The sequence below is a fragment of the Ochotona curzoniae genome, unplaced genomic scaffold (genome assembly GCF_017591425.1).
Source record: "Ochotona curzoniae isolate NIBS_2020 unplaced genomic scaffold, NIBS_Ocur_1.0 contig_64, whole genome shotgun sequence".
Classification (NCBI taxonomy): domain Eukaryota; kingdom Metazoa; phylum Chordata; class Mammalia; order Lagomorpha; family Ochotonidae; genus Ochotona; species Ochotona curzoniae.
The window spans coordinates 51,648,655-51,674,637 of record NW_024466502.1 but is presented as its reverse complement, the minus strand read 5'-3'; the positions used below and the strand labels follow the sequence as shown (position 1 = coordinate 51,674,637).

At 41.8% G+C, this 25,983-nt stretch overlaps 1 protein-coding gene across 9 annotated transcripts in view; it reads right to left on the bottom strand.

Annotated features, from left to right (window-relative positions):
* Window positions 1-2,939: 2,939 nt before the first annotated feature.
* Window positions 2,940-25,983, bottom strand: part of DCLK1 (doublecortin like kinase 1) — a 321,237-nt gene continuing 298,193 nt past the window's right edge. For 4 of the 9 annotated variants that reach the window (XM_040991509.1, XM_040991511.1, XM_040991512.1 and 1 more), the window contains 2 exons: window positions 20,057-20,170; window positions 3,667-3,862 (listed from right to left, as the gene is read on the bottom strand). In XM_040991509.1, the coding sequence (XP_040847443.1) occupies window positions 3,698-3,862; window positions 20,057-20,170 (279 nt within the window). In that variant the 3' untranslated portion in view covers window positions 3,667-3,697. Of the gene's footprint in view, window positions 3,863-15,082; window positions 15,157-20,056; window positions 20,171-25,983 lie in introns of all 9 variants that reach the window. The other 5 variants (XM_040991510.1, XM_040991513.1, XM_040991516.1 and 2 more) reach the window with 4 other exon arrangements.

Genomic DNA, 25,983 nt, shown 5'->3' with positions numbered 1-25,983 from the left:
AAAATTAAGAACTTATAAATTATTGAAAGGATATGTTATCTATAATACAGGTTCAGTGACCCACTAACTAAAAAAAAAAATGCTACATCCAAATGAATAATTAGAGTACAGCTACCCTGATGGGTCTTGGTGTTGTCCAAAATTTAAAAATCACAATTATGGAAAGAATGTCCAGGATATTTTAAAATTTTTGTCTTTTCTCAGGAGAGTTAGAAAAAGTTGGGAGCAGGGAGAAGTGAACTCTCACCTCTTGATTCAGCAGGCCCTATAAAGCAAACTGCAGCCCGGGGCACATTTTTTATGGTCAAATGAAAAACCTTGGAGAATAAGTTTATCATGAAAATGTTGATGGAGCTCTACCCAGAGAAGGACTAGGGGCAAAACAGCCATATTAAGAAAGCTCTCCCTGCGCACAAGCAAACGTGGGCTCCTGGGACAGAGTTGTCAAATAGAAGTCGTTGGCCAGCAAACAACCATGATTTAATGTGCCTTGGTCATACAGTAGCTCCATGACCCTCTAAGCCAATTTTTCTTTTCTTTTTTTCTTTTAACTGATATATGCCTCAAAGGGCGAAGGATTGCAATTTTAGCTTTCATTCATGGATGTATTGCTTTCTTTCAACAATATCTGATGGGCCTGTTAGCCACCGCCCATGGGGCTACTGAGCAGGTTGTGGGGAGGTCTCACGCAATACAAAACACCACGTGTTTTCAGTAGTTTATTCACATCATTCCTTACCTATTTTAATATGCACCACGTGTAAATTAGATGAGGGTTTACAGGAAAAACATGTTCAATGATGGAAATCTTACTTTTCCTTCTAATGATCTGAGGAAAATCACATATTCGTTGATCATGACAAGTAAAATAATTTCTGCTACAATATTGAGAAAAAACATGTTCATTAATATGAGCAGTTCTCCTCTACAGAGATGATTTACACAATGCAATTACTGACAGAGTTCTTCTTTAACTAGTCTATTATCAAACTGAAAAGCTGAATATTAAAATCCCCTTGAAAATACCATATGATTGGTCATGTGTCAGTAAAGGAAAGACAGTCCCCACCACCAAGCCACCACCATAAGAGCTCTATTAAATACTTGGAAAGCAAAATATGGAAACACTCGTGGCGATGACTAAATTGATAATTACAGAGATACACTGTCATAATGGTACATAGCTGTTCTAGGGTAAGTGAAATCAAAAAATAAGATCAATTTGGTTATAGAAATTCCTTAAAGAACATCACCACTTAATTATTTCAAACTTGAGCTATCCCAAGAATGTCAAAGAAAAAAAAATGTAGAAAGCACTGGCTAAAAGCAAAGCAAGCTGCAGACAGCAACGTCATCGGCATGCCTTGTGCTTGTCTGTTAACCCTCTGAGCACATCTCTGCCATTCAGGATCATGGTAGCTTCTCACTGCAAAGACTGCATTCCACCTGATTGCTCAATATTTCTACTTGACAGGTCACATTCCACCATTTATTCAGCATGGATCACTCTGATTCCGTAGCTGCTGTGCTGGCCTCCCCAGACAGAAGGAGCCCTACATTGTTCTGAGCTGCCTGCCTCTCTGTGGTGTGCTGAGAAACACCCATGGCTCACACTGTCCAGAGCCCCTACAGGAGTTGATGGCAAATAGCCCCTGCTATGCACGGAGGGTTCTGTACACCGGATGCCAATGCAACACCCTGAATGTACCCCGAGAAAGCCGTAATCCGGAGACATAAAGGAAATGACTACATGTAGACCTCTGACCAAAAGATCCTTCACACTCACCCATTTAGAATTCAGGCCAAGCTCTATATTTGCCCCTTAGCCTTAGAACAGCACTCTAGAAAAAGCAGGTATTCCTGACTAGTTCAATGTCCTTCACTCACACAGACTCCACCCACACACCAGCAACCTGCCTGGTGTTCTGTGCTTGCCCTCTCCCTCCCCCAAAACAACTCAGAGGATTTCATGGTTTATGCTACTTTGTGGTTTTGTATTTCCAGACAACACAGTCCATGGAGATGAATGTACAGGTGGAGGAGTATCACGTGTTGGAGGCTGCATTGTAAAGATAATGAGATACAGTGAATAAAGACCTGTATGAATGTGTATATACTGCTTGGCCACCCAGATGCCATGTTTGTGAGGCACCATTCACAGGTTGTTTCCAGATGGCAGGATTGAGCAGTCCTTAGGAGTACGTTTCAGTTGGGTCCCTTTCTCCTGAGAGCTTAATTTTCCCTCCTCTGAGCCCTGTGTGATGCACAGGAAGTGGAAGACCATCAATCATGCTGAAGTACAATACTTGTATATTCCAGAGGAATACAGGCCTGGAAGTACAAGGCTAGGGAGATAGTTTTGGTAAATATACACAGTAAATATACAGGTCTCAGACAGAACTTGGCCCCAAAGACATAAAACCTCTTCATCCCCTGGACAGCTGAAAACAGTGGAATAGGGCAACTGTCTTCAGGAATGGAAGATGTGTCCTCAGGGGTTTCTTCTGGGTCTCTCACCCTGTTCTTTCCAGGAGGACTGAACAGGTAACCTCAATTGTATATAATTGTATATGGGATCATCTTATCAGTAAGTCACTTCTTTACAACCTATTTTTAGAACAGTCTGGATTGGGTTCAAATTGTGCTTTTTCCTTGGCCATCTTGCAAAGCATTTGCTCTGGCTTCTTGTACCCCAGCTCCCCCATGTATGGATTCCATACTCTGGAGTGGAGTTCCCACTGACACAGGGCCTGAAAACCCAGGTGAGTAAAAACCTAGGATTTCCCATTTCCTCTTTCTGCCACAAATTCCAGCCTCTTGGAGCACCTAGCAATTTATTGCTCATTTCCACCAGGTGTTTTCTTTCAAGTAAATGTCTGATACCAAGCAGACAGACCCCCACTCACCCAGCACGGGTCAAACTGTGCTTGCTGGAGGGTCTGTGCCGGCACTAGCAGCAGCTGATGCAGAAGCAGCATGGCTAGATCATCAGTACCTCTTCACAGGGAGACGGTTTTGTACAGGGGGCACCATCTCTCTCTCTGTTGACCACAAACTCAATTTCCTCCACTCAATGTGCAGGACTCACTGCAGGTGACAAGTCATGCCATCTAACAACCATTAAAACATCCCTTCCTCAACAGGCTTGTGAAAGAAGACAGCAGTGTTATCCCAAAGCCTGCCATGCTCTAAATCCATGAGGACAAGCTAGATCATCAATGCAGATGGCTTTCTTGTTTGGACATTCCAGCATCTAAAAACACCCCATGATCTGCAGCAAAATCCAGAAATATGCGTGTATACATCCAAAGACCTGAAAAAAGTCCTGAATATAGGTTCTCAGTAAATCTATGCACTCAGAGGGTTAACATGGACTTTACTATATACTGCAGATCCTAGCTTGAAGGATGAAAACATTCATTGCTTCTATATTTAGAAAAAAAAAATCTGCAAATTAACCTTAACCCTTTGAGGACCTCATAGCAGCAAATTACCATCTTCACACCCGCCCCCCCCCCCCACCCCCCAGGCCATTCAGTAAAGGAAAATTGCAAGGAAGATACCTGAAAACACACTGCTCTGCCTTTCAAGCACTGAGTGCTAGATAGATCAGATGAAACTGTTTCACATAAATCGGGGGAAAAAAAACTTCAGAGTCTCAAAGGGTTAAGCTAGGACTTTGAGTAAAAGGGTCTTATTAAAAGGGTGAGTTGGGGGAGCGAACAGTCTCGGAGGAGCTTGGGGAGTAGTCTTCCGATTCCGAGTTGACTTCCGGCGGAGTTGGCTGTGCCTTGTACCGGCTCCTCACATCCTGGTTGCGTCTTCGTCGGAAAACCTGCCTCTCCTTATCAAGAGCGGTGGTCTAGCAGGGGCATAAAATGAGAAAGAGGACAATCAGGGCCGTGGGGAATGGCAAAAATAAACACTTTCTACAGAATTTTCTGCGACTACAAAAACGATGCCGGCTAAGTGCACATGTCCATTACGGCTCAGTTGTGTTGACATTGATAGCCAACTCTTGGGGGAGTCTCTGCTCCCCTACCCATACAGCTCTTCAGGAGGCCTGGTCATCACTTCAGCTAGCACAAGCAGGATGGATGCTGTCAGAGGTGTGACCTTTGCCAAGTTCCAACCAGACTTCTACTAGCTCCACATTTATTTACCCTTGGGTGGGTCCCTGGTTAGTCAGAGCTTTCCCTCTCATCGGTGGAAACCTCACGTGTGTGTGTGTGTGTGTGTGTGTGTGTGTGTGTGTGTGTGTGTGTGACCATGCAGTGCAGGACAGGCATTCAATAAAGAAGAGACATGATCAAGCTGTCGCACCCAGAATCAAAGTCACCCAGTCCATTCTGTTCTTTTCCCTTGTTCTCTATGTGCCTCTCCTACTATCTGTTGATGAGAAAGAATGGCTGAGTCTCTGGAAGGATTAGATTAATTTTAAGGAAACCAACACCTGAAATTCAATATGGCTCTGAATGCCATTAACACAAATGGAAACTTTCCATGGATTTCCCTTCACAAAGTTCATTTTCATCGTCGTATGTGGCAACTCACAAAACCAGGGTTCAGTTTCACAGGTATTCTATCTCCCTGCCTGTGTGTCTCATTTTCCTGAGGAATTCTCAGATGATCCCAGGATGTGCTATCTGACCGTAGCTCTAGAAGTTATGATACCCGAGTAGAAACCAGCATGCCTGCCCCATGGGTTTAATGGGTGTGGGGAGGAGGAACAGGTCATTACAGGGAAACCTTACACAGAGCACAGAAGAGCAGATACAAAGCCTGAAGAAAAATCTAGAACACATATAAAAGTTGAAGACATCCCTGTTTGAAAGTCCTCTTTAAAAGGATGTCGCCTGGAGGTGATTCTGCTTTTAAGAGATTACTTTTCTTTTGCAGGAATATATGCCACCATTTTTCCTCTTGAAAATTTACTGTTTAGCTCCTTTAAAGAACTGAGATAAATTTATAGCCAGCCTGCTTCTGAGAACAAAGTGAAAACTAAGCCTCTCAAACAATCGTGGTATAGCATTACAGCAATCTTAGCTCTAAAATAGAACAATGAAAGTTCCCAAACGAAGTAATAAAAAGAGAAAGAGAGGCAATACGTAGCATCAGTGTAGTAAATGGCTTCTTTAGGCTGAACTGCCCTGCTTTAAAACTATGCACATTTGAAATTACAGTGTTACAAACCAATGATGAAAATAAACCTTAATAATCCACTTCTTGTTCCACTAGATTGCTACTAACAATGACTCAATAACTGGTTGAAATGTCACCTTTGATTCTTCTACTTGTTGAATTTTTGGGTTTTTATGATATTCTCAGCATCATAAATCCAAATTCCTAACCTTATTTAAAACATTGTAAAGTTACAACACATGGTATTTTGCTTTCAAAGCACTCTGAAAATGTTCTGTTTCTGTGGAGTTGAACGTTTGTAAAAAACAGATGTCTATTTAGTCTGACTGACATCAAAAAGTATTCTGTAGTTAATCCAAGACTAATATAAACTTTTCTCTTGGTCATAAAAATAATTTCTATTTCTACCTTCTTGAAAGTGGAAAAAAAAGTCACCGGCATGGAGATGAATTCTAACAAGTGAACAGGGGCGATCAGATGTGAAAAAGAGAAACACATGGGGCTGTGGCCAGGAATTTTGTGTCCTGTTCTGTCCATCTGTTAATTGAGGGACAAGAATAATTCCTCCTTTCTCTTATACAGTTGCTGAAGATGGACATCCAAATGCTTCCTAAACAGTCAAGAGTCGCAGAAATGGAAAGTGATCTTTTAATTTCCTTTTTACAATTTCGTGTAAAAATAGCATTTTAAATTAAGCAAATGCAAGTCAAATTAAAAAAGGAACCACATTAGAACTTGACATCAAAGAACTTTCTCTTCTTGGCACGGGCACTTTCTCAATATCTTACTCATTTCTCCTTACAATGATTAAATGATTGGTTTGTAGATATTAAAATCTTTCATTCTTCTATTTAAAACATTTTAAAAGCCCTCATATATTTAAATCATTTTGTGGCGTGTCCCCATCAATTTTGATGCCATTTATAGCTGTTTAATCAGTGAACACAATTTGCACTTCTGCTTGCAGACCCTGAAATAGAGATCATTTCTCCATGAATCTCAGGAGCCAGCTCAGCTACAGGTTGGCAGCACTCATTGCTGAGCCCCTGTTGGTTGGTCCCTTTGCCCTCATTTTCACCCTCAACTGTACAAATGCTCATGAACACAATCAGATCCTCCCCCTTCCTTGTCTCCGCCTAACTCCCTTTCTCTGTTTCTGTGCTCAGTTATTTCTATTCCTGATCATCTCTTTGACCAGAATGTGCTAAAAGTTCCTCTTTGCAGATGAATACTCCTGTTCAAATGCTCTTGAGATTTCAGTTGCATGGTCCACGAGCATCATCATGGCACCTGTTCTTGAAAGCCTATCATGGTCATGATCACATTTCATGAGATGGAGTTGTGGTGGTTGTTCCTATTGGATTTAGAGAATTCCTAAAGTTGAAAATGGATTTACAAGGCATCTCTGCCTATGGCTGTCTGTCTTTACATTCACAGAAACTGAATGGGGAGAGATTTGCTCACACTTGCATTGCTAACCAGGAATAGAACTCAGTTCTTGTGCACATGGCCCAGATATTTTTTTTCCCATTTACTCTGATGCTTACTGGAATAGAATAAAATGGATCCCCTGCATTTTGGAGCTCATTCCTTCTCTCTTCCTGCCAAAAGTGAGCTGACTAGCAGACACTGATCACACAGGCTGCCTCAAAGGCCAAGGCCAGGACTCTCCCATGCTGATGGTTAAAGAGATCTGGTTCAGGAACAGTAAGTAGGGTTTCATTGTGTGCCCGGTTTCCTTCTAAACTGAAAGGCCTGTAAACTCCTAGGGAAATCTGGGTATCATGGCAGAGATTCCGTTTCCAGCCCATTTAGGTCCTTGAATTAGTCCCAAAGGCTGCACCTAACACTGAGGTCTCCCAATGATTTTCCAGAAAGCATCATTGTCCATAGACATCACACCTGCACCCACAGCTCTGACTCAGTCTGTTTTTAGCACCATGGGCCACAGTTTATTTTAGGAGCTTCTTTCTCTGTTTCCATAAGAGTTTAGTATGTGTTTCCATCACTGTGTCTTGCCTATCCCATCACTGGCTCTAATTAACTGCAGATTCTTTGGAGGGCCAAGAGTCAATCTCCTTTCTCTGAGCATAAGAATCTATCTGTACTCCAAGACTCAATTAAATGACACACATTTTCTTTCCAATTTTCTCAGGTAAGAGTTGGCTGAATCTGGAGCAAATTTTGGCAAATGATTATACATTGCGCTATTACGTCTTTACTTGGCATATTTTCCAAATACCATGTAAACGCCCCTATGGTAGAATTTGTAACCTTGAATTTTCCATAAAGTTTAGCAGGCTGTGGCACAAATACTAGGCCCATATTCAATACTTGCTACTGCAGAATTACTTTAGGTGAAAATAAACTTTCCGAATAACAACAACAGAAAATAGAAAATAGAGAAAATTGACTCCAACACAAAATAATAAGAGCTGGAAAAAGCAGAGAGTCAATACGTAAAAATTTACACTTCCAATATGACCAAATTCCTAGCTCAGATAAAGCCAATACTCTGTTATACTCATGTAGTACCCATTAAACAAATGTGTGGCCCAATTTCTTATCATGGTAAACTCTGTCACATATTATATATTTAGGATTCCAATTATGGCTATAAAAATAACATGCCTCTAAAATATGAGCAGCTCATCCTTCAAAATTAAACACTGTGGCTCCCAAATGCAGTCCAGGACAAGTGAATTCTGCAAAGAAATAGAACTATATGCTATTACGCAATTTTTAATGACATCAAAAATATGGAGCAACTAGTAATACCCTCTACCTTTCTTCCCAGAAAGCATGTGAAACATACTTTGTCTTCTAAAGAGCTATAGCAAAGATTTAAATTCTGGATCCTTTCATTTCTAAAAGGCAACTTTTTAAATCACAAACTCTTCTCAAGAAATCAAGTAAATTGAGTCCCTCAGTGTCCTCCCCAGGATACAGACTCGACGGTCCCCTACCAAGGCTTCCTGCCAGTTAGATCATCTTACTCGTCGTTTTGCTCAGGGATGTAGCTTTGTTGGTGCCTTCATGAATGAACTTGAAGTGAGCTCCTCACTGTCTTTTAGGAAAGTCCCTACTTCCTTGCAGTACCACATTCTGGTACTAATTCCACAAGTTAGAGGTGAGCAGGAATGCTCTGGAGATTATACAGTTGACTGGTGGTACCCAAGGTGAAACTGTCACCTCGTTTCATCAAACATGCATACAGCAGAGGCTGCTGTATTGTGCCCTGCGCCAGGACACAAGCTACAGTCTCCTGGAGGCAAGGTACAGAGAACAAATAATTGAAAAAATAAAATAATGTGTAGAAACAGAACACTGTAAACCTGTCCTGCACAGGAGAAACACTATCTAAACCTTCCTCCAATTGCCACCAAGCCCCAGTTCAACTGCTAGTTCAAGTGTGAAAACGGAGAGAGGGCAAAACCATGCCAGTCACCTAAGTGGTGCAGGTGTAACTGGAAAACTTCAAGATACGAACAGCGATTGTGTTTTGATGCCTGCCATAATACCATAATATATAAATAGATAAATAAAGCAATGCCTATCCACCGGATTTATTCTCACAGTAGTCACACTTAATGAATTTGTTCAGTGGCAAACATGCCACTGTCATTCACATAGCACTCAGTTATTTTAAATTCTTATTTCTGACACTGAATTTGGACATCAGCATAAACACATATAAAGTATCCTACTGGTGTCTTTCTATCACATTAGAGAAAAATACAGCATGGAGAATGATCAGGAATGAATTGAGAATATGAATGAAGGTACTGTCTGTGTTATTGCCACTATGAGCCACCCCACATCTCTGCAATGCCTTTCTTGTCTAGTAGCTTTGGTTTAACGCCCTTGGAAACAGAAGTAGGTAAGAGACAGCCGAATTATCTTTTTGTCCTATCTCAGCTAATTATGTGCCCTTTGATGCGTTTCCTAGCCACAAAAAGCCCCCATTTCAGGTTCATAGACCAAAGGGGGCTACGATATGTGGGGAAGCTTTTACCTATGCAAGTCTATGAATATGTTTCATATCACCATCAATCTACCACAGGGGTTGTGTTTTCCTCTCGGCTAACAAAGCCCATGCAAGTCTATGGATCAGAAATATCTCTGGTGTACAGCAGTCACAGGATTCAAAAGGGATGTACCTCATTTCAGTTGTGAGCCAATGTTTTCTGTCATGGCAGTAATTATTGGATTTAAGTAACTGCATTTTTCAGAGGCAAATGTTGACTGCTTTCCTGTTTTTGCATTTCTTAATTTATTGCTAGCCATCACAAATAGTCTTCATTTCATTAATAAAAGAACATTATTGTGCATGTTGCCTTTTAGCCTATCCATTATTCATACTACCTAGGAGAGGGAACCGGGGGTGCAGCTGCTGGGGTATTAATCTTAGGAACCCTCTCCTTTCCTTACCCACCCTCTAAAGGGACTAAGTTACAATTTGCTTGCCATTTTGGAAATGCTTTGCTTGCTAGTAAAATTAAGCTGACAAATTGACTGAAATGTCCACCCTTCTCATTTTATGCTTATCTGGTTTGCTTTGTTTTCATAGCTTTTTTGAGGCCTCATGAGGAGCTGCACAGTATTTGCAGACATGAAGTGGTTCTTTCCTAGAGTACGAATGACCTCTAATGGCCACAGAGACCTTTCTGGGATGCAACCGAGCAGCCTTCCATGCTACTTTTTCAGTGTGACTGTCTTATGTATTATTGCATTTTCTTCTTGGGAGAGCTGGCCTGGGCTTTGTCAGCCTGCTTACCTTAAACATAGGCTTCTCTTGCTGACCTTATGTTAGCTGAATTTCAGATGGGCCTTGCTTTGCAATGCGTTTCTGATGGCCTCCTATCAGAGGATTAGAATTACAGTCATGTGGTTGGCGGCTGAGCTTGGACTTCAAGAAGCCATACTGAGCTGCCATGTTGTTCACCACACTACTTACTGAGGAACAGCCAGAGGAGTGGTTTGCCTTTAGAAAACTGCTGGGAATCCAGGACTCTCAAGTGAGCGCTTACTCCTTGCCTTGTACAATTGTAGCCTTGCTGAACTTAGGATTGTTGGTTTGTGAATGAGTGTAAGTGCTTGTGTTTCAGTACTACTTTATTTGCCAAAACAAGCTATGGGCTAAATTTGGTGTTTGGCTATAGTTTGCCTTGAACTTAAGCCTTCTCAGGATTTTTGGCTATGTCTCCTTCAATTCAAATTTAATATTATATTAAAATACGTCCATATATAATAAGTGACTCTGCGGTCCATCTAAATTAGAGCATCAGGAAGGCTCATGGTTCTACTTTGATAAGAACAACTCTAAACTGGAAAGTGATGGGTTTTTCTCAGGAAGACCTGTTGCTATGGGTGAGTCAGTGAGTTATCTCTTGGAAGTGAGGAAGGTACAAAGGAACTTTTTGTGAGCCTCTCTGGGAAATACCTGTGCATAAGCCCCTGGCTGGATCCTCACCATAGATCTGGACAACGGATAACCCCACCTCCTTTTTATAGGTAAGGAAATTGAGAAGCACAGGAAGAATATAAGGTGCTCAAAGTCACCACGCACAAAGGGGGGCAGTTGGGATCCCCACCCAAAGCGTCTCCCCGCAAAGCTACCCTCTCTCTGAACCCTGGGGTGGCAGATCTGCAATAAGGTCCATTCCATTGGGGTTTTCAGAACTTCAGTTCCTTAAAGTGGAATGTGTTTGATAGGCATTTAGGAATTGGTTGACCCCAGTGTACAGACATCTACATTCATTCTTGGTCAAATAAATGCATATGATATTTACAATTAAGTTCTTTATCACATACTCCTTCCCACAGATTCACACCTGCTACAGGTACATTGTGCCAATGCATGTTACTCAGGAATACTGGCAAAGGAGGGCAGGAATAAATATGTAGGGAAGAATGCAGCTGTTGACTTTTAAATCAAAGTAAAAACAGTACCACATAATCAATCCCGAATCATTAAGTATCAGAAATATGTATAAAATCTCATTTCAATTTATACACAGTGAATAGAACACAGAATGCCATGGTATTTCCTTGCATCTGAGAACAAGCGCATTAACTTATAGAGACCCAGGTACCTCTCTACATTTTTCTCTTAAGTGACTTCTGAAAGCAAAACAAAGCATAATGAAAACAAACCTCCAGCAGTGTGAGTCAAGATGGTCAGTATTCCCTTGTTTGTTTCAGCAATGGTTTGGGGCCTTATATGCTGCAGCAGACCTAAGAATCATTTGTCTTTTGAACCTCTTGACCCACTAACTCATCCTTGGGTATCAAGGGACAACTGTTAGACCTGCCCTCACTGCTATCCTCAAACTGCTTTCTCCAGGCAGTCGGAGTGGTTTGGAAGTCCACAGCTCTGCCTTTGCTATGCTCTTCCCACCTCTCTGCTGCAAGGAGAGCCCAACGAGGGGATGGAGTGTGGATCATCCCTTGCAGGAACAGAGGCAGCTGCCCTTCTGGCAGTGCTCTGACACTCAGCAGGGAGCATGTTCTCACTCAAAACCAAGGCAACTCGCCCACCATCCAGCAAGCCTGCATCACATGGCTACTCGCTGTGCATGTTTGCTGGCTTTGGGTTGAAGCCAGTCCCAGAGCCCTGCTCACACCACACTGTGGTTCCTCTTTGGCTTCCATAGAAATGGTTCTTTCAAGCCTGCATCGAGCAAGATGCATTTAACTGACCCCATTCCTTTTAACAAGCAAGCATGAGAAGAGTTAACAGCTTCGCAAAGACAGTGCGATGCTGCCACCGCTCTGCCTCATTACTCACTGTTTCAGGATGGTGCTTACATCCAATATGCACATTTTAGTCTCCTCATGCCTGGGAACCAACCACACTTTTGTTCTAGCTTGCCTCCCTGTTTTATCTTATTTAATGTGGTTAGGCTCCTGTCTTGTTCTGATATTTGCTTTATATAATTGGGTTACCCCATTCGGGCTGTTGCCCTGGCCTGCATGTTGAAGATGCAGACTTGTTTTTTGACTAATACTGCCACTGGGGAAAGGTAGAATTGTATGAGACCGAGACGGCGTCCTCTTTGGAGGGGGACACATTCTGAGCAGGAGTCAAGTGTGGCAGATCTAAATGCTTTCCAGTGCTTTGCAGCAGGGAAAATGACAGATTCCTGATATCCACGGGTGTGGACTAGCCCAATGAACTCAAGGCTCACATGCATTCCCCCGCCTCTCTGTGTGACAGGGGCAAAGTCTCCCAGATAAATGCACCAAGCAGAAGATGTTGCTCCCCCAGCTATAGCTTGGAAGTAGCTCTCGGAGGAGGCAGAGAATGAAGGACAGAAGGTGGGAATGGACCCCCACCACTTCTCCACAATCACCAAAAAAGCCAATTAGGAGGGACATGCCAATTCGAGGCACCCCAAGGAGATGATTTTTCCAGCCTCACCCCTGATGCGAGCTGCTTTCCAAAACGCAAGCGAGGACAGACTCCCAAGTGTTCTGTTCTGAGTGGCGAAATAAGCTACAAGCACTTGTAAACACAACAACCAGGACGGGGATATTCACCTGGAACGATTGTTTATGTTGGCAAATTGGCTGCCACTGTGGTTAGACAAATGCTCCCATTTCCGTGGAGACAAAAGGCAAGCATTTGCAATCAGTGAGGAGAGTGTGTTCATTCTGGGGCTAAATGGCATTATAAAACTTCCTAATTAAGCATATACGCCAATGAATTTTTAGCATCCTTTCTCCAATTTAGCTTTACATACTGGGCGCGCTGTTTAGTACAGCATTAACTATAAACATTGTTGTTACTGCCCCCAGCTGGAAAACAGAGCAGTTTATGTGTTGAAGAAAAAAGAGATTATCTCCCATCTGCTCCTGCCCATTATTCAGGGATGTGTCATTTTGTCTGCGGATGGGAACCATCACGAGGATTTTTCTTAAGTGGCCTTTTTATGCTTAGTAGTTATATTTATTAATTATTGTAGCTACTTAGAATTTTACTCTTACCTTTGAATCACTTAATTTTCTGTAAATTCAGCTTTTTGGGGGGGATAAATGAGATGAATTTAGACATGTGATTTTTGTTAGACAAATATGCATAACTGTAATTAGACATGCTTGATGCCTGTTTGTAACTGTATGTCAACTCTACACACATAAGTCTGGTTAATGTGCCTGAGGATTGGAGATGTACAATTAAAGAAAGCTTGGAGCCTGATGTGTTGCGGTTTATAGAAAGTACAAACCAGGCAAGGTTAATTAGCATGGATAAAGACCAGGGTCAGTATTTACCCCTGAGCTAAAGTGACCCTCCTAGGAGAGCCTGGGGGAAGCCCCTGGGGCGTGAGGAACCTGCACAGCCCCGAGCTGCAGGTTAGTGCCGCTCAGTTAGTGCCGCTTCCAGGCACGCCTGTGGGCTGTATGGGCTTCTCTGTGTATGCTACCTTCTGATACAAAGTAAAGGATTCAGGAGTCATCTTCCATGTAAAAAAGTGCAGAAATCAGAGTCTGAATAAAGGCAAGGTAGGATTAATTCAACTGCCCCTCCCCAGTAGTTAAAGAAAAAAGCCAAAGTTCTACATCTAGAATGCCTGATTTACTTAGTTCAATAAGAAGTTGGCTGCGCAGCTCCTACAGATATGTCAATGTGAAAGAGATAAACAGCTTTCTCAGTCAAAATGACTTTTAAAAATAACCTATTGAGGTTTGGGTGTTTCCTTAATTTACACAGACTTGGAAATCACAATTTTAGCATTTTTTAAAATGATTTGTCACAACATGCCCTTTTCTGGCTTTCTTAAGTTCTTTGTCATGAGTGAGTGTATAATGATAAAAATCATTAGGAGTAAACGCTGGGTGCTAAAATTATATATTATATATGTAATACATATACATACATATATATATATACACACACATATACATCCATATCTAATTTTTCTTTTCCCGTAAATCTTGGCAGTGCAATCTGTAAAACAGTCACTGCATTACCACGACAGGCTCCAGCATTTGGGAAAAACCATGCCAAAACCAGTGCATTTTTCTTGGCAAGTGCTAAGACATGGAGCTTTACCTGGAGATCACTTGGGAAAACATTAAGAGGGAGAAGCCATCAAAACCCATCCTGTTTGTGACTAAAGAGATACAAACGATATTTCCTGAAGGAGACACCAGGGTCATTGATTAGAATAGAACACGACTGGATAGAATTCTTCACCCAGTTAGAAAAAAATCAATCCCTCCCCATAGACTTTTTCTTTTCTTTTCTTTTTTCTTTTTTTTTTTTTTTTGCTTGAACAGAGAAGCCAGCTAAATAATCTGACAGTTACAAATACTGAAAAGTAAATTCATGCAATAGCTAGTACATAAAAGGATTTCCAGGGAAGAGAGGTAACAAGAAAACAAAAACGAAACAAAAAGGTGGAGAATTGGAAAACACAAGATTATCAACACACACAATGCATTCTATAGCCCATTGTCCTCCAGGCGCTTCTACTGCTAAGGTGTAAATGCATTGTTTCATCCATCTCAGAAGGTCAAGGTTGGGCTTGATGACTTTAAAATGACAGTATATGCTTCTATAGAACAGACACTACTGTGCTACTGTTCTCCCATTTATCAAGGGACAGAAGAGCACCAGAAATCATTGCTTTAATCAGCAACATCAAGAAAATTCTTTGGTATTAGCACTAAATATACTGTCCTTTTAACCAGAAGGGAAACTGATACTGAGCATGTGCAATGGAAAGAAAGCTGGCAAATGTCAGTGTGAATAATGGGTGAAAAAAAGGAATGAGGGGGTGTGGCATCTCAATCAAGATTAAAATGAAACTGATAAAGCAGCATATGGACTGGATAACAAATCAAAAGCATGTTTATCCACTGAAGGAACTGGTTAATGGAGACTGCCAGCACGTTGCCATGGAGACACTGACTGTTGAGCTGCACCATCTCATACCTTATCCAATACATTCCTGGTTGTTGGTAGTAGTCCAAAGACCCTGATCTCTTGATGGTAAACCCGTGGTCCAGCTGAGCAGAGAGAAATGGGGCAACTCAGTGGATCAACATTGTGCTAAAGAGTTCAGACTCCAGACCAAGCTGTTCTTCATTAGCTATGTAGGTATACATAGTCACCATGCCTCTTCTGCAGGGAAACTAGCTAAGGGCTTAAATCCGCACATTGGAAACAAAGCAAAACAAAAAGCAAATAAGACACTAGTCCCTCAGGGCTCTCTCAGAGGCCAATTTGTTAGATCGAGGGCGTCAAAGCAGTTTCTGAATGCACACTTAATAAGGTCCTTGCAATTTCAAAAAGATATAAACACCCCTTAATATGCCATAGAATGGAAAACACTTTATAATTAAATAATGTACTTAAATCAGCATTAGCCACCTAAGAGAAAGCAGATTGGACACAAGTTGAACTTTGAGGGCCTTGCAAATATGAAATAAAACAAGCAAAGAATCCCATTTTGAAAACCCATACATTTCTTTATGAACTCATCTTCAAATCAGAGCTACTCCTCAAAGTGTATCAATTACATTTCTGAACTAAAGAGACACAACATAATGCAGTCAGTAAATTTTCTCTCCAAAAATAAGAAAATCAATGAAAATTAAAATATCTTTGTTTATAAAGAGCGCAAACAGTTAAGTACTCCTAATTATCCAAAAGTGCAATAAATAGCAGGTCATGCATGTGTTCAACATTGTTCATTCTGGCCTTTGGCTACCTGGGAATCCACATTCCACCCCCAAACAGAAGAAGAATCACCACGCTGTGTGCCCACTTTCCTGTTCTGCCCCTGAGAGGCTGCCTGTCTCTAGGGACAGGCTCATGTGTTCTGTGGAATGGTACAGTGCTGCGATGCTCATGGCAGTCCCTGCATCCACATTCACAAAGGCATTTCAAAAACATACCAGCTACAAGGTATTTAAAACTCAAAACCACTCAAAAGATCGGGTGTTCTAATTATAAACGAGGCCTCTTGGTGCTGGTGGAAGGCAATATGAGGCTTTCCTATTTTAAAAGATGTACATTTCATTGTTTGGAAAAAAAACCTGAAGTACACCTGCTTCTTGGAGGAAGGTGTGCCCTGGGTTTTTAGTCCACGAAGGTGGCTACTTATTAACTAGTTCTCTACCGCCATCTAGAGGCAAAAGGTTACATAACAAGATTTAAGGTCTCATTTAGAACCGGGCTTCCCAGGATCAGGATCTTGTGCATGCTGATTAGTATGGATTTGTTCAATTAAACTGAAATGTTCTATTTGCATGAGCAAAATGCAAAAGAAGAACTTTAAAGCATTAGAAAATTATCAGTTAAAATAATAAACAGCATTAAATGAGGAAAAATAAATTGGAACTGACATCTTAGTCATCGGTTCTTCATCAAGCTGAGCAAATCTAATAATACCTCCCTTCTTCCCTCAGCTCTCAAAAAGTCCACCGTTAAAATGTCATCTCTAATTTCATTTTACGTCTATAAATTGCATTTTAATAACCTTTTGTTTCACTTTCCCTGTCCTGCCTTTCTCCCCTCTCCTTTTAATCTCCCAACAAGTGGGGAAAGGCGGAGAACAATGGAGTCCTCCCAGCGGGCCGAGTGCTGCAGTTCCCAGGGCAGTGTCAGGCCTCTGTCTCGTCCCACGGCTTGACCTGTGTGGGAACACCTTCCCACCTTCCACAAGAACTGCGGGACCCCTGTGAGCCTGCAGCTGGTCACTGCTCTGCTAGACAAAGGTGGCCTCCTGGCAACCTTACTATAAAGTTAGCATCTGTCATTAGTCATAGCAATGTCTGGGCTGGGAAGCAAGGAAGAAAATGGCAACATCACACACCCACCAGAGCTCAGGGCCACAAGCACACGTGGAGGTATGCTTGTGGGAAAAAAATGAAGCTGTGCACACGGAGCCTCTGCCACGACAGTGTGCTTTTTAAACGTCACATTAAGATAGAAAAACATTTCATGAATTCTTTATAAATATCGTTGATCTCCAGTAGGTAGTTAGATTTCTAACCACAGAAGGAAAATTACTAGTTCAAGACCAGATTTGTGCTGATTTCCTGAAACAAAACAAAAAACAAACACTGTGTCTTTGAAAATTTTAAAGAACTTTTTAAAGGGTATATGTGATTAAAAAAAAATCCCACATCAGTGGATTTTAAAACAAAAAAAAATACCATTTTGTGGCCTCTGGAGAGAATATAGATGCCAAAGGAAAAAACTGTCCAAATAGAATATTTGTTGAAAATGTTTTTTTTTTTCCTAAGTCCATCAATAGAAGTCATTACTGTGCTGGTGCTACATTAACTACTGTGAATGAATAATTACGTTGATTTTTTTTTAAAGTTGTCAAATGCTCTTTCTAGAATACCCCACTTACGAAGGAGAATTCTCATTCCTGCTTACATTCTTCCTCACTACAAAATACTGCTTTTTGGTAGTCAAACTGTAGTTTGGGTTAGAATGTTATTTTAACACCAAGGCTTCTCTTTCATGTAATACTTTACCTGGGTACTTTGAATGGAAAGATTGTTATGAAACAGAAATGGATTTATCCAACATTTTGGAATTAATAACAAGGGGCACCTTGCTAGCCGATTTCTACTTCCCAGCGCTGCCCTATGACCTGTGACCTCACAGAGCTTCTGGAGGATGCTCGGGAGGAAACACGCACAAGCACACATGAGGGCAGCCCAGTTTCTCCGATACAAGGGAAATTACGCGACTGCTCTGCTTTATGCTTGACATGCTAATGAGAGCAGTTAACTTGTGAGTGGTGCTAAAGACTGGATAACGCACTTTACAGGATGGATTTTTTTTCTCAAATGAGCCAATTATCTTAAATTTACATGAATAATAATTATTACATTTTAAGTTTGTAGTGCATAATGGAGGTTAAATAAGTGTGCGACTACCATGGACCTCGACATGACAACACACAGTCCATTTTGTGCCTGTGTCATGGCAAACACGTGAATGATGAACTGAGAAAGCGGCAATAAAATTGCATTTACAATGGTCCAAGCATGATGGAGGGAGAAAAATCAGTGGAAATTTGATTTCCAAATACTCACTGGAGTGTTTTGAGATACTCTTAGATGAAGTTTTAATAAACTCTTATGGATTAGGTTTCAAAATGTATCCAGATCTTATTAAAATCGAATTTCCTGTCAAATGTGTGCCATCTGTCAACTGGAAATGTCCGTGTAGCTCCTGTCTCAGTCACTGCCAGCCTCCCAGGACAGTGTGAGCAACGCATCATCAAGCAGCCAAGGCAAACTGAACCAAAGACTAACAAAAACAAAAGACCAGCAGAAAAAGAAACAAAACTCAAAATGACTGAGGTGGGAAAGGTGCCTTCCAGCGCAGGAGCGGAAAAGCAGTCCTTTTCATGGACAAGCGTGCTGGCAGTCCATTCCAAAAGAAAACTATGGAATCCAGTGTTTGGAATAGACTGAACAATGAAAGCGGAGTCTACCATGTCCGGCTTAGTGGAGAATTACCATGAGACCACTATGTGCCAAAACGATTGACTGAATGGCAGTTGATGACAAAGAATCCTGGCAATCTACAAAACACAGGGATGAATATTGACATCTGAGTTGAATTTTTTTTTTTTTAAGAACTAAAGAGAGTGGGCCTGGAGAACAACTTGGGGTTTTAAAAACCTCAGCTACCCTGGGCAACCTCTGCAAGGGTACGCACTCAGATTAGTGCGACCAGCTTCCTCCCATGCCGGTCACTACACACCTGCCTGAAGCTCACTTTTGAAAGGGATTTAAGTGAGAAACACGAACTATGAACAGGACAACAGCATGTGTCTACGTGTTCGTACACTGCGCACACTTTAGAAGCCCACGTCAAATATTCAGTATCCTATTTCTGGGATCAGTTGTACTAAATAGGTCATTTATTTATCTTTAGCGCTAGCTGGAGCTCTAGCTCTGGACTAAAAAAGAAAGAAAGAAGATGAAAAGCATCTACAGGAGTGAAACATTCAGCACCGCTCATCAGCGTGAGGTACTGTTTAACAGCATAAAGGTTTTCTGAAAATTTCACATTGTAGTGTCTGTCGTTTTTCGTTCAGAAAAGAAAAAACAGCTCAAGTGATTTTTCTTTTCCCATGGAATATGCTGTTCAGATTTACTCTGAGAAAAGAGGAAATTATTAAAAATTCAAGCAATCTGGTCCTTGAATATATTTACTCTAAGAAAATGACACCAGGAAGTCTGAGGTTTCATTATTTCTCAGCCCAATTTAATCCTTGCCTAGAGCTGTTAGCAAATTGCATGTAGTGAATGTCTGCGTGTGTAGAACAGGAAAAAAGGGATGCATCTCCGTGTGCTCGCATCCATAAAAGGGTGAATGCTGAAAGACTTCAACTGTAAGAACAGAAATTGCTAAGGAGCCAGACGTCATGACCTCATTGGATGTTCACAGCTCTTGCTCTTACTAAAACCTCTGACTGCGGGAGCTTCCTGCCATGTGTAGGCTTTTGTTCAGGTCTACAACAAAGATCTATGGAGCTCGAATCTTTCCCTGCCATGGCGGCTCTCTCAGCTCACCTTTTGTCTCCAGGTCCTGACCAAGGGGCATTCTGATCTCTTTGCTTAGAGCCAAAATGTTTGCATTGGCAGAGTCCAGTGTGGGGGAGGTTTCTATTTTTTTTAAAAAAATGAAATTAACATAGACTGCAACATAGACACCCTGGAGGTGCTGGATAATGATGTGAGCCCAGGGACTTGAGCTGCAGAAACCCAGAATGTACAGATCAGCCTCACACCTCCTACGGTGCAGTCAGTCTTAAAGAAATGACCCATTCTGCTGTCTCTGGGTGGAGTCTCCTGAGTGAAGCCTGTCTCTTAAGTGGGTTGTTGCTTTAAAAAAAAAAAAAAGTTACAGGTGGATATTTCAGATGCTTACTGCTATGACAGAAACTCCAGCGGCTGTGCTGTTCGGCTTGGGCCCAGTGTTGAAATGCTTCTTGATCTTTCCAGCTACTGACAGCTGATGCTCATTTTCTGGGAGACCATCATCCTGGGAGAAAAAAAAAATAAAGAGAGCAAGCGAGAGGGGGAGGAGGGGAAGAGAAGAGAAAGAAGGAAAAATTAGATAAACAGAAAATGAGACCAAATTCTTCCACTACCAGACAGTGATGTTAGAAGTCTTAGGATGTCAAAAATAAAGCAACTGGCGTCCTCTGAGGGAGCACTGGTGTTGAAAGCACGTGTGTATCAGTCACAGCCACATCTGCTCTACAATGCATCCTCTCTTTGTCATCTGACCCCAAAGGTTTTATTTCCTCTAAATTAAAGGGAAAAGAAAAATTCTGTTTCTGGTTTCTAGTAAAAATCTGTTTACAATCATGGCTCTAGAAACAGATGTTAGCAAACAATTTAACCTAGACAATTTAAAAAAAAAAAAGGCAAGATGATTCTCTCTTTTTTTTTTTTTCCTACTCCACCCTTTTGACTGAAAACCAAGAATACTGGTAAGCTGTACTCCTACAGGGCTATAAACAAATGCAGGTTTGTATCACGGCTGCACATAATCCCAGGCCACCTGCCAAGAGGAAAGTTCTTCCTTAAGATTACAACCATCCCTGTTGCCTTCAAATCACCTGTCAGGATGACATCCTCCACACTGCAGCTCATTCTGCTTCTTGCCATGACTGCCTATGACTGAGGCTTGGCAAATTGCTCTCCTGCATTAAATACTGCCAGAATAGCCATAACCGGGGCCATGAGCATGAGCCACCACTTACTCATTCACGACGGAAATGCTCCACGAGCCTTGAAGGAAAAGACTGCTTTGCACACTATGGAATTCCAAGGTCTTAGCATGGTATAGAAATCCATAGTAGATGTCTAATAAATTATTTGTCTAATAAATGGATGGATAATAAAGTGTGGTGGATAAGAGTGTTACAGTCTATTAAAACTAAAATCTTCGATGCCCATGTTTTTATTCTCTCCTTTCATTCATTTTGTTCATAGCTCTTGTCATAGCCCGGAAATACACATTATTTAAAATATGACGTACTTGCTCTAATTACATGAGCTGGTCTCTCCAGATAGATATAGCATTTTCTTCAGCATTTGGCCATTCACTTATTCACATAATACCAACTGCATGTCTCCTATCAGGAGCCATAGTGGGTGGTGGGGAATGAGGAGTTCTGCCCTTCTGGACTCTTCTCTTCTGAGCCCTGTGCTCCCTTCAAACTTGGGTCCTAATGACCTGGTCAAGATATTTTCCTCCAATTAAGCACCACTTGTAGTGGATTTTCTTTGCATCAAATTGTACTATTTATATTTCTTGGTGTTTAGTTATTACAGGCATAAATACCTACACTAATATAGTTTAGACATATATGTATATATATTATGCATATGTTTATATAATTCTTACCCTCTTTTACCAACCTTTTCTGCAATGTTTAATGCAAAGCACTTGGTTCAGTGTCTATATAGAATGGATTTTAAATGTTTGACATTCAGGAGCACATCACTGATTAGAAGGAGTTACTCATATACTTGAGACAAATTTGACACCAAACTGGAGACAGGTTTTCTACTAATGTACAGTGAATTTAAAATAAACTTCCGCATTGTAGAAAGAGCCAGAAATTAGACATTGAGTTGGATAATACTTGGTGAGCTAAGGGAACAGGGATATACAAAGTACATATGGTGACAAGGGCTGATTGGCAAGGCATGGGAAGCAGCAATGATATCTGCCCGAGCTAACGAGGGGCAAAGTACACAGACGCTGGACCCAGAAATGGAACGAGTCAACAATGAGAGAAAATTGTCACAGGCAGCACATCCTCCTCGCTCAGGCAGAAACATCAGAGGAGTTCAGAGGAGAGAGAATGGGATAGGGACATGTTCTGTTGTGAGCAAACAGAGGAGACTTCATGGGACAGAGGCCTAACCTGGCCCCTAATAAGGAGGATGTTGATGGGAAGATAGGAAGTAAGGTGAGATTTTGGAGAACGGTGTACCCAAGTGGGAATCGGGAATCCACAGGCATGCTTGGTAAACAAGGAGTCTACTGGTTCCCCTCTTTTTAAGAGTTCATGTGGGAGATTCGTGCGGGAGAGCAACGGCAGACAAAGCTTAGAGCCCAGGAAAAGTCTGACCACAAAGGTCCACATTAAAGCTGTCAGTCTCAATTATGACTGAGCATTGCTTTTCAGTAAGAGAAATGCAAAGATAAGAAGTGTAAAGGGTTTCCTTCCCCTTATTATTTATTTTCTACTCTTTCTTTCTTTCTTTCTTTCTTTCTTTCTTTCTTTCTTTCTTTCTTTCTTTCTTTCTCTTTCTTTCTTTCTTTCTTTCTTTCTTTCTTTCTTTCTTTCTTTCTTCTTCCTTCCTTCCTTCCTTCCTTCCTTCCTTCCTTCCTTCCTTCCTTCCTCCCTTCCTTCCTTTCCTTCCTTCCTTTCTTCTTTCTTTCTTTCTTTCTCTCGTTCTCTTTCTCTTTCCTACAGTGCACTATCCTGTTCTGCATGTGAAAGACAGAAGGTGAATTATAATCCCAAACAATTAGGAGGTTTGACCCAAAGTTTGAAACATGGGACAAAATCAGTGGTGTCTATAAAATGCTTTTATACAATGGATGAAAAAAACAGGCCCTTGGAATTCTAGTCACACAACTTCCCTTGTAAACCAAAGTAATTCTGTTTTAAGATTTATTTTTATTTTTATTGAAAAGTCACATTTACAGAGAGAAGTAGAGGCAGAGATAAAGATCTTCCATCCACTGGCTCACTCCCCAACTGACCTCAATGGCCAGAGCTCAGCCGACATGAAGCCAGGAGTCAAGAGACTCCTCCAGGTGTCTCACGTGGGTACAGGGTCCCTAAGACTTTGGGCTGTCCTCAACTGATTTTCCAGGTCACAAGCAGAGAGCCAAAATGAAAGTGGAGCAGCCAGGATATGAACTGGTGCCCACATGGCATCCTGGTACATGCAAGATGAAGATTTCAGCCATTAGGCTACCATGCCAGGCCCAAAGTTATTTTTTTTTAAATATATTTCTTCTTATTTGAGAGGAAGTGAGGAGAGATACGCAAAATACCTGCAATGGTTGGGGCTCAGTCAGGCTGAAGTTGACAGTGAGGAACTCACAGTCTGCCCCATGGCTGACAGAAACCCAATCACTTGAGCCAATACCACTCTCTTCATGGGTCTGAATTATCACAGTTGGAGTGCCTGTTGAACCCAGATATTTCAATAGGGCTGTGGATGTCTTAACTGGTAGACCAAATAAGCCTCTTTAAGTTCAATTATTGAAACTACTTAAACATTCGCCACGGGATGACACTGCTATGAGCTTAGGGAGCTAGTTCAGGCTCACGAACTTGAAGGCCATGCCTCCTCTACTTACCTGGTTCTTTTTGTCCACCTGTGATGCTCAACTATCATCACCTGGAACCTGAGGGGGGTGGGATTGTGCTGTTGCTTAGCCATTGCCCTTGCAAGCCCCCATAAAGGCCCATGGTAGGGAGGGGGCTCACTTTCTTGGTCACGTGCTTCTATCACTCTGGCATTCCAACTTCCCCAGTACCTGCCTGCTCTCTGGCTCCCTACAGACAGACCCCAAGGACAGAGGTAGCCACTGAACATGGCCACTGTATGTCTGTGTTCCTCACCCTCTCTTCACTGCTTGGGTGGGCAGTAGAAATGTTAAGAGTCTTTATGTTTCTAATCTGTGTACTTTCCAGGAGAGTGATGGAATGTGGACAGAGAAGCCAGGAAAAGGTGAATGTTTACAGCTTTCTAAGTGTGTCCAGGCTGTTAACTGCATGTCTCTTAGGATTACATATTGCTGGGGAAGCTGGGACATGGGTCTTCATTTTAATGGACAGGATTCACAGTAATAATCATTTCTTCCTCTCAGGATTTTGATTCAGACTGGATTGCCACTGGACTTGTCATTTGTTAATTTCTAGTGGGCCCTGCCATCACCAAGCTTGGTTAATAAAGACTCCTTAAAATACCCTAGACTTGTCTGGCATGATCTCTCTTACATCCTGCTGCAACACGATCCTGAGTAGCATGCTTCTGGCAAGCCTGGGGTTCTACGTGAATGAATGGTCACCCTGGTAAAGTTAGGCATGCTGTGCCTCACCCCAAAACTGTAACTATACTACCAACCATCTTAACAGAGTTCTAGGTTCCCTTAGGCAAAAAGCTTTACATGGAGCTTGGTATTAAAAAACAGTCAGATAAACACAACAGAAAGCAGATCAAGTGAATGTTTTCCTTTATAGACAAAAGCAATTGAAGCATAACTGTGGTGCTAGGGTGAGAAACTGGCAGAAAGGAAGAGACAGGAATAGTGGGTGGAAATGAAGCAGTTTGCCTGTGGGGGAACGGGGATTGTTTTGAACCTTTGCTGGGGGAAAGCTGAACAGGAAAGGAGTAAGACTTGTTTTGAGGTGTAGGAGAGACAAATGAAAAGAGAAACACAGGGAGGGGAGATGACACCAGGAGTCACCTGTGTTAACGATGTACGCAGACGATCCCATCATTCTCAGACTATCATCTCCAATTGGCAGGAGTAGCCCCATCTTGAAGACGAGCAAAGGGATAACTTTTGTTCAAGGTTACACAGGGGTCAAGTCAGGAATGAACCACGTCCAACAGTATGATTCGTTCTACACTATGCTACACAGTCAAGGGCATTTCCTAGTATGGTTTTTGATTGTCAAAAGGCTGCAGAAACGTGAAGTCAAAATGCTACGTTTCTATGATGCAAGATGCACAGTGGTGAAGGGGCATGGAGAGTTGAGTTAGGGATTGAAAATACCTAGAAGAATTATACCTAAAAGAAATGTGGGTGGGACTTAGTGGAACCTGTGAAGCACTTGGAGTTCAATGAAAGGGATCGGGTGCACTTTTGAGGGGCTCTTGGGAAACCTCAAGACTCACAGTCCAGGGGATCCTGGGAAACCAACTCTGGATACAGCCACCTGACCTGTAAGGGCTGGGGCTCCAGGCAGCACACACAGAGCCTGGTTCACCCAGCATGAAGTCGCCCTGGGGCCAATGGTGTATTTCTGTATGGGGCAGGCTGAGTGTGATAAGACAGAAAAAAGCAAAGCAAAACAAAACAAACAAACAAAAAAAACAGCTGCATTTGCACAGGCGCAGCCTCTACTTTCTAAGGAAGATCTAGTGCTTGCTGGACAATGTCACCCTTGCCACATTTGCCAGAATTTTACCTTTACCTGCCTTGTCTCATGCTGCCAGCTGAACCAGGAAGTCGCTTTCCTACCTCCAAGGCTATGGACTTCACTGTCATTTCTCAGCTGGGAGAGCTTCCAGCAACCCTCTTCTGCTAGGGCCTACACACTCAGTCTTCTCATGTTAAATTCTGGTGAAGGCTTGCGGTTCCCTTGGGTTATTAGTTCACGTTGAAGCAATGAAAATAGCAAAACAACTCTCACAAGTTGTCAGAGATGCTTTTGACTTCCTAAATCTTAGGACATTTCAGGATGTTTTTTTCCCCCAGTGAAATAGGGGGGGTCTCAGAGAATAGCTAATACACACACACACATATACTCTCTCTCTCTGTCTCACACACACATACATACACACACATTATACTCTCTCTCTCTCACACACACACACTCCCTCCCCCTCTCTCTCACATACACAGACACACATGCAACAAAATAGCCTGTAACATCTCTACATAAATTTCAGAGCCTTTCAATCTAATTGGATTAAAAGACATAAAGAATTGGCTTTGCTGGGATCTAAATTGTACCTGTGTCATACGGATTCATGACAGAGATTTAGTTAACTTACTGTCTTGCATCAATAAAATAAATAGTGCCA